This window comes from Battus philenor, unplaced genomic scaffold (genome assembly GCF_028537555.1).
Source record: "Battus philenor isolate CCGP_79_NKW_IND1 unplaced genomic scaffold, ilBatPhil1.0.hap1 SCAF_16, whole genome shotgun sequence".
NCBI classification, from domain to species: Eukaryota; Metazoa; Arthropoda; class Insecta; order Lepidoptera; family Papilionidae; genus Battus; species Battus philenor.
The window spans coordinates 10,082,209-10,099,979 of NW_027181678.1; the positions used below are offsets into that span (position 1 = coordinate 10,082,209).

The following is a 17,771-nucleotide window of genomic DNA, read 5'->3' on the forward strand; positions in this document are numbered from 1 at the left end:
TAGGTAATTAAAATATATAAATTTAGTAAAATTAAAACTGTCAAGGAAATAACGTATTTTATGCTCAATTTGTTATTAAAAATTATTACGCATATTATAATAGTCAAACATAGTTTCTACCAAATTAAAAGTGTTAATAGACATTTAATATTTTAATTTAAGCGGATGTCATATATAACTTTAACGATTTGCTTTATAATTGTGACATTCATGAAGTTCGCTTAATTTGAGTTTCGTTCTCATCTTTATGTAATTATGAATACTAATGAGATTTATTACGGTTTTAATTTTATAATAAATATTTTTGTTATACAAAATTTATTAACACCTTTTCCGGCATTTCTTGTATCAAATATATGCATGGTAATTATGATTTTTTTAAATACATTACGTGTTGTGTATTACTTCATTAAGCCAAGTTAGTGTTTTTAATTGCAGTTATAATTAAGAACGAGGAGATCAGTATACGAAAGTAAAACATAACCCAGCGGATTAGCAAGTTGAAGTAGTAGTGATAAAGGCTCTATGTTGCGCAGAACAGGTTACTTGGGGCCTCAAGGTTCTAGGGTAGAGATCACAGCCCGGCAAGTCGGCGACCGTAATCTGTATAGACTACTTACTTAAAGTAGACGGAAGAGGCTGGATGCAAGCAGGTTTCAAATGGTGCCATAATTTTTTTTTTTATGGAAGTCCTATGTCCTCCAGTAAACGTACTATAGCTGATGATGAGCGTTTTTGATAGAATAGATTTTGAATAAAATAATCAAAATAAAGACTAAATTAGTATTCGCCTTTCCTTGACACTCGTCTTTTAATCAAGTTTATATTGTGGAAAATTTGTAAGATTTTAATATTTAAATTACTAATAATGTTTAAGACAACATAAAATTATTAGAAGAATAAATGCGCAAACCAAAAGTTTTGCTATTTTATTCATAATCATTTCAAGATTTCTATGATTAAAAATATTTTTTTAACCTCCTTCCAGGTAAACCATACAGGCTAGCCCTAAGGTGAAATAATTTTCGTTTAGAATTTTAAGACTAATCATTCACAATCAACGATATCACTGTGAAACATAATAAAAATGTAAATTATATAAAAAGAACAGATAAGATTGACAAAAACTGAAAAAATATAATTGATTAAACTGTACTGTGAAACGTAGAAATAATTGACAGTGGTATTTTAAGAGCGGAAGAGAAGGAAAATAGGAAGGTGGTGTGTATAAGGAGACATGTAAGCCAATAGAGTGTAAGATACTGTGACGAATGAAAGAAATTGTAAAAGATGTAAGGAGGGAAAGAAAAAAAAATAGGAACGCGGAAAAATTATTTAACACAGTAAAAAAACACTGTCCCTTCCTAACTAAAGTCGAACGAGTTGAAATGCATGTACTGCGAAGGATAACACCACATCGTTTTTGGCTAGTATACTACTCCTTTTGCCACACCAAACAGAAATTGTCCTATTTTACTTATTTTAGTTCAATTTAATTTTTAATTATTTTACTTTACTTTTTAATAAACGTCAAATACGTTAGCACAGATATAAATTGCAGTGGTTTCTTGTTCAATCTCTTATCAAAATTTGTTTAAAAAAATAAAGTATATAAAATAAACAAATACTGTAATGTTAACGCGATGTATGTTTTGAGTCTTTATAACTAAAAAAAAATTATAGTATAGTTAAGCTCCAGAATACTGTCTCTACTCATATCTTGCAGTAATAATTGCCTTACCTCGTTCTTTTAATAAACAATTAAAATATAAGAGGTAGTTATTAACTGTTGACATTCGAACTTTAAAAATATTATTCAATATACTGGTTTATTATGATGATGACATAAGAAAATACAAAGGAATAATACAATGTCATAATTATTGTTACAAAAAAAAGCCTGAAATCTGGTTAAAAATAGTATATCTAAAATAGTGGCAAAACGAAAAAGGTGCAAAACTATTATTATGAAGTATTCAGAATGGAAACTAAAATAAAGAAGAATCTTTGCAAACTTGCATAATAGTATTTGGTGGACGTTAATAAATTAAATCTACTGGAGCGTTAATTATTTAAATATTATTTAAATGAGTGATGAATTAAAAGCTTGATGATTAAAAGATTCAAGCCGAAATAACAGAAGTCAAGGTTATATGCTTACTATAACCGTTTGTTTCCAATTCTGCTTCGAAAGGTGGGCTTGAGTATTTTTTACTCCTACCTGAAACAAAAAATATACATTAACGCAAGTTTTACAATTGTTTCCATGTAAATAACATAGATTGGTTATAAGTGTTAAAGCCTTTAAGGAGTCATTGTATAGCTCAATATTTATCAAAAGACTATAAAACTATATGCTTCTTTTAACAATTATCCTGTATAAAGTGACCACTGTAAATATGTTACATTAATTTTTTTTTATTGGAATACAGCAGGCCAATATGTTCTGACAGTACAAAATCTGCAAGTACTGTTATCTGTCTGCAATCAATAATAAATTGTAATATATAGTAATTTTAAAAACGCCCTTTCTTACTACATAAACATTACATTATTTATTACTTCTAAAACCTTTGATTTTTGTAAAGGCTATATCAATTATTAATTGACAAATGAGCTATATATTCAGCCCTTTAAAGCTAGTACACATATAAACAATCAACCTATAGATCGTATTAAATTATTGATCAAATAAATAAGTAGGATTATGTATTGTACCAAAAGTATATTCCATAAACTTTTGAATGATTTCCCCAGACTCCGCAATAGTACAATGAAAGGAATAGTAGAAAATAAGAATCTTTTCTGTGTCACTATTGTAATCCTTTGGGAGGCGGAATATTCTGAATATAAAGGCTCTTGTCGGTGGAGCAAAAGCTGTTTCGTTTTCTTGCCAACTCCTTTTAATTAAGACTTTACTTCTAACTCTTTCTTTCTATTTTCCTCGCCAAGATGCTTCTAATGTAATGAAGCATTAACTTCCCTATAATTATTATTTTTTTCTCTTATGATTATCATTGCCATAGGACACCCATTGCTGGATATAGGCTTTGATTTTCAATAGGACACATAGGATACGTAAGCCATCTGTCTACCTAGTGGACGAACATGTTACGCTGCGCTTGCCGGTTCGTGGTCACCACTCCAGAATCTTACGGCGTCAACGGCCAACATTTCTACGCGCCATATGACCTGCCTACTGTCACTTCAGCTTGTCAATTAATATTTTTTTACCTCTCACAAGTACAAAAACGAAAGTTGTATGTTATAAACATTATAACAAATTTAAATAAGAAATTCTATTATTTAAAATTTAATTAAGTGTCAGCTTCCTTATAAAAATGAAAACTTGCAACATCTCTAATTATAATTGTAAAGAATGGTCCGCAGAAGTTTTTGTTTCTTTAATGATAAAGGGGGTCCTAAATTCCGCAAGGAAACCTCTGGCTACAATACGGTCGACGTAAATTAAAGCGAAGCTTGAGTCAAAGCTGTTGCCTAACGGTGCTTTGCCACTCGACATAAGCTGCACAAAGCTGGCACAAAGAAGTGACGCCGGCTGCCGGGTATTTCTTCGGTGCGGCTTGATTTTATCGCCATAATACGGGTCGACTTCTGATTAAGGCGGCATTTATGAAAAATCTCTTGTCGCGTCGAGCTAGATTTTGTATTGGTATTTTATGTTCATTCCTAGATGACTTTAGATTTATATTTAAAGTTTTTTTTATTTTTGATTGACTTTTAGGTTGTTGGTAATAAAATGAGCAATCGGCCTTGTCATTTATTTTTAATTAAAATTTTTAAAAAATTAAAAAGTAATTCAATTGGTAGTATATTTTGTTTTCAATTTTTGATTGAAACGCCATTGATGATTTTATTATGTACTCTTTTAAACGTTTTCGATTTTAGAGAACTAAGCTTTTACTTTAACATAATTTTTGACATATAATTTACTTTAAACTATAAAAAGAAATAAATATTCCCATCGATAAAATATCAAACAAATTAAAAAAATGTTTATTTATTTAAAAACTTGTAACAATTATGGATATAAAACCATGGCGATTGTTAAATTTTTGGGAATCCATATACATAAAAACAAATCTCTATTTCTCTTAGTAATGCTACAACTTATGAACGACTTTACCGATTTAATTGATATTTCTTTTAAAAGTTTTCTAATACTAGAATCTAGCAGAAGGTTCTTAAGGAAAAAGATTTAAAATTTTACTGCAGTCTGGTTTTACAATATCGACAAGAAGATCACATTGATATAAGTACGTTGTGTATTTTTGGCACCAATCTTAATAATCTATATTTTTCACATGTCTATTATATATCGCCGGATCGCGTGTCGGTAAAGCATTATCATTATTTATTTACAAATTAAAAAGAAATGTTGTGCATCTAAAAGTGTTACAATAAACCTAGTGATAAAATAAAAAAAAAATATTCCTATCCAAGACATTGATTTCACTTTTATTATTGTCCTATGCTTTGCTTATAGTTATAACTTACTGCTTATTATATTTTTCCATTTAATTTAACTGTAGATGTTGTGCACTTGTGTCATTAACGTCTGCACTAGTTTTAAGATTTGCAACAATTGTTTTGTATATATTTGTGTTTACGTTTGTTGATTTGCCCTAAAATAGAACAAATAAAGGCAGGACAAATTGTGATTGGTCAGCTGGTAACCAATAAATATGAATTAAATGTATTGCACCCAGTTTTTTAGTTTGTTTTTTAAAGCGTTGAATTTTCGAGATAAATATTGTTAATGATAATGACGCTTTATGTCGGTGTCTGAGTGCCGCAAGTCCGCATTGAAACGTAAGCCTGCAAACGATAGATCTACAGGGCTGTCTATGTGAAGAAAAAAAAATAAAACTTGCTTATCGTCGTAATAAATCACGTAACGTCAAAAACAACACTAGTAACGTTTTATTACATCTTTACAAATGCGCGCTTGTAGAACGAGTTGACTATGCCTGTAAAATGGCTAAGTTAGAAAAGCTAACTAAAGAAAAGGATTATGCAGGCATAGGCCTGTTTTAAAAGGACTAGTAAAGCTTCACCGCTGTCATTTTAGTATTTCGTATACTACAATGAAATAAAATAGATTCTTTTTTCAAATTAAAATGTCCCTTACCAAGTTAATTTTTATTTGGTAACATTTTTTCAAAAAAATATTAATATTTTTTTATTTGAAATAAGTTTGATTACATCTTTGTTCACTTTAAGATGAGCTTATACTTGTTTGGATGATTAATGCCTAAGATCAAAATTAGACTGGATAAACTTAGCGGGACTATAATATATACAACATATTAATTTTTTTAAAACTATAAAATTGCATGTATAATGTTTTATAAGATTTGTTTACTTGATAAGTCGAATATATCTAAATATACAACGTTAGTTTTTGGTTATAAAATTTATATTACGTATATCACAATTAAGGTAAAATCGGTTGTTTTTATGGGGTTACAGTACAATTTCGTACATGTATTGAGAAGCAATATTAAATATTTGCAATCCGGTGATATTGTGGTATATAGCGAAGCCACTAAATTTAACCGTAAAAGAGGTTTAAGGCTACGCGCCCTCAGCGCTCTGCCTCCTCCCACCAGCAGCTGTGTAAATGTAAATCTGCAAATGCCACTTGGGTAGCAGTGCAACCCAGATAAAAGTTTCTTTAACATTTTTTTTAATATCATATTATACATAAAGTCTCGTAGCAGTGTTTGTACGAAAATTTAGAGAGGAGAATTTAGCTTGATAATAACTTGATGTTTGATATGTTCGATTAAAAAAATCGAAAGTCCGCTTCAGATTTGTATGAATAATTTATTGTATTGGTGTCAACCCTAAAAGGCGCACTGCCGCGGAAGTGGGTCAGCCCGTTCTAACGATGCTCCTTTTTGCACCTTTTTGTGCCTCGCGTCTCTACTCCCTCCGGTAATGCCGAGATTGGTGCAAAGCCGGGACATTATGTTACTCTCTATAAATGTCCTACGTAACTCTATTGATGTCTCTCTGTATCTCATTACATTTTTTTTTAATTTCGTTATTAAATTTCATATTGACAACCTATCGGATAAAATTTTACGTAACTTAGAGACATCTAATAAGATGATACAGAGGTGCGAGACTTACAATTTTTATTTTTACATTATAAATATTAAATAAATCAGCTATTGAAAGAAATAAAAGCCGACGCACACGGGCCCTTGATGATGCGATTTTTTTTCTGCTATGTAAATTTTGATACAATTTAAGTTGGAAAAATATGTTACGAATATAAAATTATTATCATCATCTTAATCATCCGTATGACGTATACTGCTGAACATAGGCCTCCCATATAGCTTTCCGAAAGTGTCGTTTGAATGCGGCCAGCATTCAGCGTCTTTACACGATCCTAAAAAGGTGATTATGATGATGATGAATATACGATATTGGTATACAACTTCACCGGGCTTCGGTTTATTAAATAATATGTTATAGTTATTATGTAAAATTTCTAATATTTTATATATAATAGATTGTTTCACGTACATGCTTTTATATTCAAGAATATATATTCAAGAAGTAGAGTATGTATAAGTAAGAAGAAGACCAATATTTAGCCACTTCCGCACATGCAGTGGTAGTCGTGCAACAAAGTGCACCGCCCGCCGGCCCGCTGATAAATGCGCATGCGGCAAACAATGCGAATTACACAAATCATGATCAATCAAATCAAATGCCGCCGTTAAATCACTCAACACGTGTTTCACCCCTCCACGGGGCATCTTTAGGAGTTATGTTACACCGATTAGTCCCAAAAACAGAATCTTATATTCTATTATATTCCATTAAATATCTTGTACACATATCGAGAAATTATAACTATCAAAAATTCATTGTCGCGATTAGTACGGTACAGAATCGTGTTATACTTTTGTTACATAGCTTATTGAATGTTGTTACATGGCTTACTGGAATTTTTAAGTAAATATTTTAAATTTCATAGCCCACTAGTTTACGCGTATTTATACACAATAAAAACATTATGTAAAATTCATATAAAATTGTTACTTATTTGTTAATTTATTATAATAAAATACCGATTTTTACATCGACAAATAATTAATTAATAATTAAAAGATGTGTTTATTAAGTCAAGGTTAAACTGTTTACAATAAATCAAAACGGGTTTTCTAATAAATCTAATCAAAGTAGGTTAGTAGAGTAAGCTAAAACTGGAGCTGTTAATTAATTGATAATAATCCTTTAATTAATTCCAAAAAATTCCATTGATATTTGTCACAACTCATTTATAAAATACATAAAACATTAATTTAGTTAGTTATTGTATAGAAAATTTAAAATTAAAGACGTTGCAGCAAACCTGTTAAGAAATAGGTTCAAAATTATTTTAGCCAAAATAATTGGAAATAGGATGAACAATAAATAACATAAGTCAGAAAAAGCCTTTTTCAAAAATCGGAATAACTAAATATTTTATTTATATAATTTTTTATTACGATTTGTCCATACAGACTTTGTCTGCCATAAGTTATTAGTTTGTCTTATTCAAATAGAAAAAAATAAAGTTATGTAACATATTTCAGACTGATCACTTTATACAGAGTGAAATTGAAAATAGGTGTATAGATTTAAAGCTATTTCTTATGACTATACATTCACCCCTTTGAAGCTTTTGCTCCTATTTTCAATTTGCCCGTCTATATAGTAATAATACGTAAGCTGTTTTTTTACAATCAGTCTTGGTAATAAATTAAGAATTTGGCACTCTTTATATTCAGCTATGTACACCATTGTGCGTTATTTATTTTGTATTATAAAATTACGGGTTGGTAAATACGCTTTCCATATTATTGTAGTACTTTACTAGAGCTTTGAAACATAAGATATTAGGTATTATCTCGTATAAGTTTGTCCTAAAATTGTATAATTAAGTAGGTTAGTAATTTCTCCGAAAAAGAAGACCTTTAAACACACATTAGAACACATAATTTTGACGCTAAAAGATACAATGGTGACATTGAAGATAAATTTTTAATCTTTTCTTATCTATTTAATTTTATGTAAGATTTTTTTTTATTTAAAACCTTTACATTTATGTATGTGCAGTAGCCCAGCGGTAGAGAACTGAGACTCACGAACGTAGTATATTCCCCTATTACTATCTTTAGGGAGGCCTACGTCTTGCAGTGAGCGTCCATGGGCTGAAACAATGATGACGACGATATTTTTGTATTTTTAAAGAAAATTTTTTTATAAGATTAACTTCAAAAAAATTAAGTTTTTTGACTTTATTAATACAATGTATTTAGAAATGAATAAGGTATTCATTACCTTTAACAGTTTTTCAATAAAAAATTACTTTTTAATTTCAATAGTAAAAATAATTTTGATAAGTCTAATTATGTTCAGCATTCTTAGCGAGAATGAATGTTTTACATCATCTGACGAAGATGGCGTAAAAGAAGCGGACCGTATCAAAACCTGTGTAACCCCTATCGTAATATATTACCTACACCGACATGGTAACAGAGATACGCTAGAAATGTGCAAGATGTGGTAAAGTTTAATGACAACATCTTTTGTTTATATCTATATCGTAAAGATGCTTTCGAGACGTGGTGCTATAGGAATATGCTGCAAATTTTGTGAAATGCTATCTTTATAAAAGACACTAGATGCAGTCTGCTTCCGACCAATCCTATTAGATATCTCTGTTGGAGACCAGCATCCAGTACTGAACGTCTTATGGTCTAAAGGAAGATGATGATGCCAAAGAGCCCTCTCTAGACCAAAGATATTATTGGAACACAAGTTCTTTCAAAAATGAGCTATACATTCACCCCTGTAAAGCATTTACACCTATTTCCAGTCGACTTATATATTTTAAGCGGCTTTTGCCTATCAACAAACTTTAGAGCACTTTATTATAAATTGTAACAGCTACGTTTACACAATATAAACGTGTTTAACAAAAAAAAAGATAAAATTTTTGAAAAGAATTTGTCTAAATTGGTAAAAAAGTTTTTATAGTAAATTTGTATTCAAATTAGTTAAAATTTATAATGTAACTAATGAAAATATTATAAAAAATAATAATGTTGTAAGTTGAATGTCAAGGTTATATACTCTTTATAAACTAACTCTTCATAAATATTTATGTATTATGTCCCCTATCCATTAACACTAGTTGTTCCAGGAAAATTTAACAGTTATTTTATATTTTTTGATTATCGATAACTTGATTTATAAAAAGAAAATGTTGATTATACGTATAGGAAGCAAAGTATCGTAATAAAGTATATTAAGTTATTTCTCAAATATTGTAGGTTCAACGTGGTTGATTTAAGGCCAACGGTGGGAATTAATCATGAAAAGATCCCAACTTTTTCATAAAAAAATTAAACGCAAATAATATCGTAGGATCTCATTGTTATTCATATTTAAATTATTTTAATTTATGTGTATTGAGTAATGTAAGAGAAAAATGTAATAACATGCAAGTTGAATATATAAAATATTTATAAACATATTTAAAATTGTGAATATAAAACACCTATGATAATATTTTTTCTATTTTACTACATTTTGGCGTATCGAAATGAAATATAAAAACCAATTAACAATAAACTACATATGCCATGGATATTTATGGGGGGATGTAACATAATCGCCACGTTTCGTAGGCGAGTACAGGTTGGTATTATGGTACGCAGATGATGCTACCCATCCTTTGGTAACTTGTTTTGAGCAGTGGCAATCCAAAATAATTAGTGCACCAAGTGTGACTTACATAAGACTGTATCCTCAGTATTGAATCCGTGACCTATGATCGCAAGTCTTAGACCTCTGCCACTGAGCTACCGTTGCTCTTGGTGAATTAATATACTAATGCACAATTCTGTAGTGGGACACTCAATATTTACTGATGATGTTTAACCTTTTTTATAATTTCTTAGTAAAGATGTTATTAAAAACGTATCTATATAATGGAATACTAAAAATTACAAAAATAATTTCGATATTTCCAGTCTGTTCGCATAAATACATATAAAATACTAAATGACTGTCTTAGCGTCTGGTTCTGACAGGAATATTTTATACTGAATAGTTATTTAATTAATTAATACAATAAGATGTTTAGAACGAGATATATTTTTTCCTATTAAACATGGCATCGTAAAATATCAAGTGACATTTCCATCGAATATAGAACCATAATTTATTGGTTTTTCTATATGCCAAGGTGGAAATATTAAACCTCATGTAACTCAATAAGCCAAAGGTCATGTTATAATTAACTTAAAATACAGTCTATTTAGAGAACTTGGCAAAAAAAAAACTCAACTAACTTTTTGCAGTCTTTGACTTTCCTCTTGCCACATAGTGTAGCATGTAAATTAAGTTAACTTTTTTTCGTTCGGAAATTTTTGGTAATAAAAAGTTAATAATTTGTTCCCCAAAGTAAGCTATGCAATTTTTGCGTAGCAAGTTTCATATAAAGCCAAAAAAAAACCTACATGACAACAATGAAGGTGTATGCAGCAAAAAGAAAAAAATAGTAAAATTAGACACAAAACACTGGAACTTTACTGAAGGATAGAATAGTACTTTATTTTATCGCATCGTGAAAAGAGAAAAAAATCAAAAACATTAGTGTGTAGTAGTGTACGGCTAGCATAACATACGAGTATAGCACGATCTTATCCTAAGATAAGCAAGTAAACCAAGCTAGATATACTGATGGTTTAGAGATTTAATAAGTATTTTTCAAACATAAAGAAACAAAAACCTGAACATAGAGTGATTTTGATTATAACCATTATAAGAAATTCAGTTTAATTATAATTGTCTAACACTAATTTAAATCATCGTTGTCATTATTTAAGCAGTTAAACGTCTACTGCTAGATATAAACCACCCATAGATTTCCAATAGGACCGCTTGAAAGAGGATCCAGTATCTTCTGACAACATTGATACTATTGTCTGTCCACCTTTAGGATGGACTCCTACGCGGCTCTTGATGATCCTTGGTCTCTTCCTTAAAGCGTTGATCTGGTCTGCACGTGGCCTGCCCAATGATACGTCAACTTCCTTGGTCTACATTCGTTCGTTTAACCTACATGTTTTCATGTTACCAAACCTTTTGCTATTTATACAACTTTTTACGATTATTTGTTTATTCATTTCATTATCCTTAATACAATAATCACGTATAAAACTAAAGGTCACAATAAAAATAGTTAATGAATGTGAAATAACGTTTATTAACTCATAATTGTATAAAAAAAAGTTTCATAGCTTCATTTATTGAAACTAGCTTTTAACATCGTCCTTTGCGTGACCTGGCAGCGAAATCAAAATAGCTAATGTCAATAAAATAATTATATGAAAATAGTAAAAGAAATCAAATCTATGATTCCATCATTTTGGATTTTTATAAAGAAACAATCTAAAACACACAAAAATTGTTTATCGTGCATTGATCGTCCTTTTTTTGTTTATAGATAATTTACATATCTTAAAGTTTATAATGAGAAAATCATTGTCATTAATTTAGCTAGTATGCTTACAGTTAGATATAAGTCCTTAGATTTTTCTATGGTTGTATTCGATTGGTGCTGGACGATGTTAGCCTTTCTGGCTTTCAAAGTTTCTTCGGACTCAGGGTTTAGATTTCCAATAAGACCGTTTGAAACAGACCTGGATCGTTGTCAAACTTATAGTTAGATATCTTACGCCGTTCTTATCAGTATGTGGTCTTCACTAAAGACCCTGAAAACCTAAGTAGCCATTAGTTCTTTATGGCATGTGGCTAGTCCGTTGCCACTTCAGGCAGTCTGAGTAATGTCACTTACTTTTGCTTATCTGTGGATTTCGTCAATGAAGTAATATCTAGTGGTTTTAAAACAAAATTGTGCGCAGCTATTAATTCTCGGGTAATACATAAGACACTCCTATTGTATAGTCAATACTGTTAATTTTATGGTTTCTTCAGCTTCTTTGAACTCATGGCTTGCTGATTTAGAATCCACAAGACTTATTGTTTTATTACTTTCGGTGTTATTTTATACAAAACAGATAGTTAACTGTTTGGTGGTAAAAATACATATATTGAGTGAGTACCTAACGGGCTCGTACAAACTAGAATTAAATTGAGGTTCCGTATGTAGCACCCTACAAGTAAAAATACGTGTCTACCAAATTTCCTAACGCACCTTGATCTGAAAACGAGCCTACAACAAACTATATAAGTATTATTGTGATTAGGTTTAAGGAGCGAAGTAAGTGATATAACTGATGATATTAAACGTAGCATCTTATCTGACAATTTAGTAAAGGCAAACGCGGTGTTGTGTAACATTTAAAAATTGATCCTATAATAAGCTATCAGGTGACTATCCAATATATCAAAGATATCGCTTTACGATATGAAAAAATTACATTATTATACATGCTTCTTAGTATAACATTTAAATATAATATATAAATAAAAATAATATATACAATAAACATAAAATGTTTGAAAGCGATGTGCTATGAAAAATTTTAATAATAAAAAATATACGAATGAAAAATTATTACCGCAGAGATGCTTTTATGTTTTGAAAAACTTCCATTACCAGTGCATTAATCATTCTACCGTAGACGGACATTATTTCTTCTTACAGAAAGTTTTATTTCAAAAATATTTATCAGTAGCAAAATTTAATGATAATAAAGAACGAGAAAAGCGTATCTAAATATAAATACCAAAAACTCTAACAGCCACACAAAACTCTACCCACGACAGCGTACCATACAATAACCGTAATGGGAACGTATCTGGTAAAAATAAATCATCGTATAGAAATGAGATTATGTCCAACAGAACATTCTCTTTTCTCCACACCCCGCGTAAAGTTTTTTAAAATGTCTATTCAAAGAATATTGTTTGTCAAAGATAACTTTCGATATAATTACTAGGCATAATAGATTTTATTGCTTAAAGGTCTAATTATTGTCAAGTACTCATTATAAAACTTTTGTAAAGAGAAACTGTTTAATTTTTTGCTGCTTCTGCTCAGCAGAACTGCCTTTCGAACTTGTGGTAGCTTCATGTAGGGCTAACAATGCCGACATTTTATGTTTGAAAGTGCTTCTAACAGCCTTTTCGAATAAAGAATATTTTGATTTGATCTGATCTAAACAAGAAAGATTGGGTTAAAATAATTTAAGTTACTTTTTACCTTTTGTGTTTAAGTAGGTCTTTAGTAAGTAATAACATAAATGAAATATGTAACTAGAAGACTATACCAAGTCTGATAATTCTTCTATAGTAATCGTGTAGTGCGTTGCAGTTAACAAACTATTTAAGACATCAACGGTCTAGTAATTTTACTATAACAGTGTTTTTTATTGAATCTATTTTATACATATACTACAGACATTACTGTCCGTGCGATTATTTTTACAATAAAAATTAATATTTCCCTATTTTTTTTACTCACGTTCTTGCGTGTTACCGTGTTTTCTAACCTAAATTATTCTAGTCTCTTCTTAAACTATTTCCTAACTTTAATCTTAAACTATTTTAAACTAAACTCATGTTGAATTTTTTTGTGCTTTTAAATTTTTGATGTTTGTTTTTTTATTATTTAGTGGTGTGTTGTGTTTTTTTTTATCAAAACATCGTTCTATGATAAAACATTTACTACACTAGTTACAAAAGTAATATGGTCTTTGGTTATTACCTGGTAGGACTGATGAAACACCTAATCCATTTATATAAAGACAAAGTCAAATAACTTAATCATAGTCAAATAAATTATTTTTTTGTGCAATTAAGCAATACGGTCTGTTAAGTTTTTTTTATATCTGGCTTGACCCTCAGACACGCATTTGTGAGCGTTTTTACACGCACTGTGTTATTTGTCATAAAACATTTGCACAAAAAAATCAATATTTGCAATGTTTTTAGTATGATCTACGCAATATGTTAATTCGTAGTTATACAAAGTGCGTGACATACCAACAGTATTCATTACAATAATTTTAAAAGTACATATTGACACGATGCCGGTATAACTGGAATATTTACAACAAATAATGAAGTATTGAGCTGTTCATGTTTACTTTAACACTATTAACACTAAGTAAAGGTTTGTGGATTCGTAGAGCCTGATGACATTGCGCAATGATCTTGACTTTCAAACGCTCGGTCTTGAATTTTACTGTTTTAATGTTTTCGACGTAGTTACTTTAATGTTATCTTTAGTTTATATAACTTATCTTTTACTAAACAATAACATCACGAAAAGTCATTTAACTAATAAAATAAAATTCGACTACCTTTTGACCACTTCATCGAATATGCCCACACACTCACTGTCAAACGGAGATATACTTTGACGCAAAAGATCTGTTTGTTTTATGTAAATATAATGTAAATATATATGGATAAAAATACGTAATAACTGAAAATAATTATAACCACCCTAATATCTGCTCTACAGACCTGTAAGCCTTTTATAAATATAGATAATGAATATAGATTTATAATGATATTTTGATGCAAATAATGATACTAAATTTGTAAATAAAATAGTTAAACGAATGTTGTTCATTTTTTTAACATAACAAAGAGATAAGAGGATCATTTGATTATCAGTAATAGGTTATTATAGTAACACTACATTGGTATTGTTAAGTAGTAGCAACAAGCCAAGTCAAGGTAAGGTAGGCTTTAAACTCATCCTGAGTGATTGCCAAGCGTGGAACTCCACTTCACACCGTTGAACGTCCGCCCAAACAATGTAAGAATTCGACGGCCTGTCAATCTGATTACATAGTAGAATATAATAGCCGCTTACTATAAAGGAGAGTTAGATTAAGTAATCTGTTCACTGCACCCACGAATCTGCGAAAACTTGAAATGCCATATCGGAGCAAAAACCCAGTTGTCCAGTCAAAAATTAGCATTGGTGTCAAGATTTTGTAATAAATCTTATGCCACTAAATTGTTTCTTGTTGATTTGTATGACAAGGAAAAAAAACTTTTTGCGTGAGATATTAAATCTTATTAAATATTCCTGTAACAAACAGTGACGCAAGATTTAAGAGTGAATTTAGACTAATAATATAATATTGTTACGATATTTTTATTTAGCTATAAAAACCGTTAGTTCGTTTGAACTTGTTTTAATTTAAAATAATTCATTTGAATAGCGAAACAAACTATTATACAAATACTTATTTTTATATCACGGACTTTATTACCAGGTAAAACCATAGTTAGATAAACATTGTTTCGTACCAATAACACCTCTCTCATTATTTAAAAATTGTGAAAAATTATGGATATTCAAAAAGATGTTATATGTAAAAAAACTCGAAAGTCGTGTCTGGTTTAAAAAACTCAAAAATTATTGATCATCATACGACATAAAATTTTCAAGGTAACTACTTCGCCGGAAAGCCCACATAGCTACCTTTCAATATATTTTTTGTATTTGCGTCATAGATCAAAGGTCTATGTTATGTTACATGATCTTAACATTGTTTGTGTAAACAGCAATAGCATACGACACACACTGCGGTTGTTTTACTAACAATTTTGAAATGGAATTGTTGAAAACCATTGTTTTCAAACTTTCTGCAAGAATTACGTAACAAATTGTTAATTTTATTTTAAAAATAATAAAAGAAACCTTTAAGAGTATCTGAAAATGTAAATAAAATGTGTGAAAAAATGGTAAGATTAATTTACGTGCCTCCCGAATAAATGGAATCGATTTGTTCACTCTCTACACTCTGGAGCCTTTCATCTTCTACTGGCGCTCGATCAACGTATTCCTCCTCTTCGATTTCTGGTGGATCTTCTTCTTCTATTTCCGGGGGATCTTCCTTCTTTACTTTTTCTTTATGGATCAATTGCCTTGTAGGTCTTTCTTCGTTTTGCTTTTTCGGTGGCAATATATCGAAAATGGACGGCGGTCGGAGTAATGGGTTAGTATTTCTTGCTAAGCCGAGTTTCTTCTGAATGTAAGCCTCTAAAATTTGCGTCGTGATTTGATTCTGTCTCGCCAGTTCCCGTGGTCCTGCGGAGAAAGGAGAAAAACAGATAAAAATGACTGCGCGGACAATTGTTTAGGTTAGGAAGGAAAGAAAGGAAAATTAATATCAAAATCGATGTCATTTTTATCTGATTCTCCAAATTTCACCTTCGAAGAAGAAGATGTGGAAGGACTTGCAATGTTTTACACCAATTAAGAATTTATTTATAAAAGATGTTTCATAAATGGATGATAAAGGGATGACAGAATGTTAATATCAAGACACATTAGGACGCTAATAAGATTTTATAAGTAGTAAAAAAACAAAAAAAAATGTGCATCATTTAAGTAAAACTCTTTAAAGATGGACACGTCCATACACATATTACAGTTGTAATGGAACGCTAACATTGTATCGAAATATACATGAATATTCGATATGTCTGAGTCAGTCATTTTCTCTTCGTCTTCCCAGAATTGTGTCGTCATTTAAAGCTACACAACAGTAAGTTATCTGCGAATACTCATACCATACAAATTTATAGCATTCCAATCCAATAACTTTATTTTTCTTGAAGGTTAACTTACTTTATTTTAACTTTTGTATAGTTTAACAGATTTAATGAGATAAATATGATTTGGTGTTATTTATACCATTCCATTGTTAAGAAAACTATTCATAAGAAGAACAATAGCCGCATTATATCTGTAGGTGGTTTTCCTGTTACTTTACAAATGTGAGGAAGTTGTATAGGGTCATAAAGGGCTTCGAAGGATATATGGTTGAAATGGTTCATCTATAATAGGCATTCTTTTTTTTAAACATACTAGATTATTTTACAACCAACAATGCCAATGATATAAAAACATTACATATTATATTTAAGCCGATGATTATATTCATACAAATTTTTTGCTTTACCAACGACAAAATTAACAAATCGAACAACTATCTCATATGTTGTTATAAATACATATTTGATATTTAAAATATTGTTCAAAAATTTCACAATCACTAACATAAGATAACAATAATAAAATAGATAGACACTATAAAAGAATAAAACCAAGTAATATGATAAAACTATTATCCAATAAATAAGTCAAGATGAAAAAAGATAAGCAGCCATCGAAGAAGCTATCTAGGAATATTAATATAAATAGAATTCAAATCCAAATCTAAAAGTTACATCTATAAAATATATTTATTACATTTCGTTAAAGGTTGTTTCTTTTTACAATTTTAGCAAATTGTACAATTTTTTTTGTGTAATAAACATTTCAATTTATTGCTATAACAAAATCTTTCAGAATGTTAATTGAAATAATAATGGTAATATTAGTATTAAAAAAAAACATTTGTTTTTGCGAAATTTGTTCTTTTTACAAATAATGTAATGATTTTCCTACCTTATTTAGTATGTTTTGATTTGATAGCATCAACATGTATTACTGATTTATATGCAGAGAGTATATTATGCTACTGCCCCCGAGTACTTCAATATTATAAGTAGATGCTCGCTTCTTTATCGCTTTATAAGTAGCAAAGTTTCTTCATAATAAAAATGAAGTTACTCTGTGTATCTAAACATATTTAAGGTAATTGATTATATGTATAAAAACTTTAAATGTGTAAATGCGTCGCTGATTGGTTCACAATTAATGTATGGTGCACCCTATTCAGCAGTAAGAAATATAATAT

At 29.8% G+C, this 17,771-nt stretch overlaps 1 protein-coding gene across 1 annotated transcript in view; it reads right to left on the reverse strand.

Moving 5' to 3' along the window:
- Positions 1 to 17,771, reverse strand: part of tfc (triforce) — a 113,093-nt gene that overhangs the window by 43,414 nt on the left and 51,908 nt on the right. Inside the window, exons 2-3 of the mRNA XM_068762085.1 lie at positions 15,788 to 16,114; positions 2,162 to 2,221 (exon numbers count right to left, since the gene is read on the reverse strand). Coding sequence (XP_068618186.1) covers positions 2,162 to 2,221; positions 15,788 to 16,114 — 387 coding nt within the window. The remainder of the gene's footprint in view (positions 1 to 2,161; positions 2,222 to 15,787; positions 16,115 to 17,771) is intronic.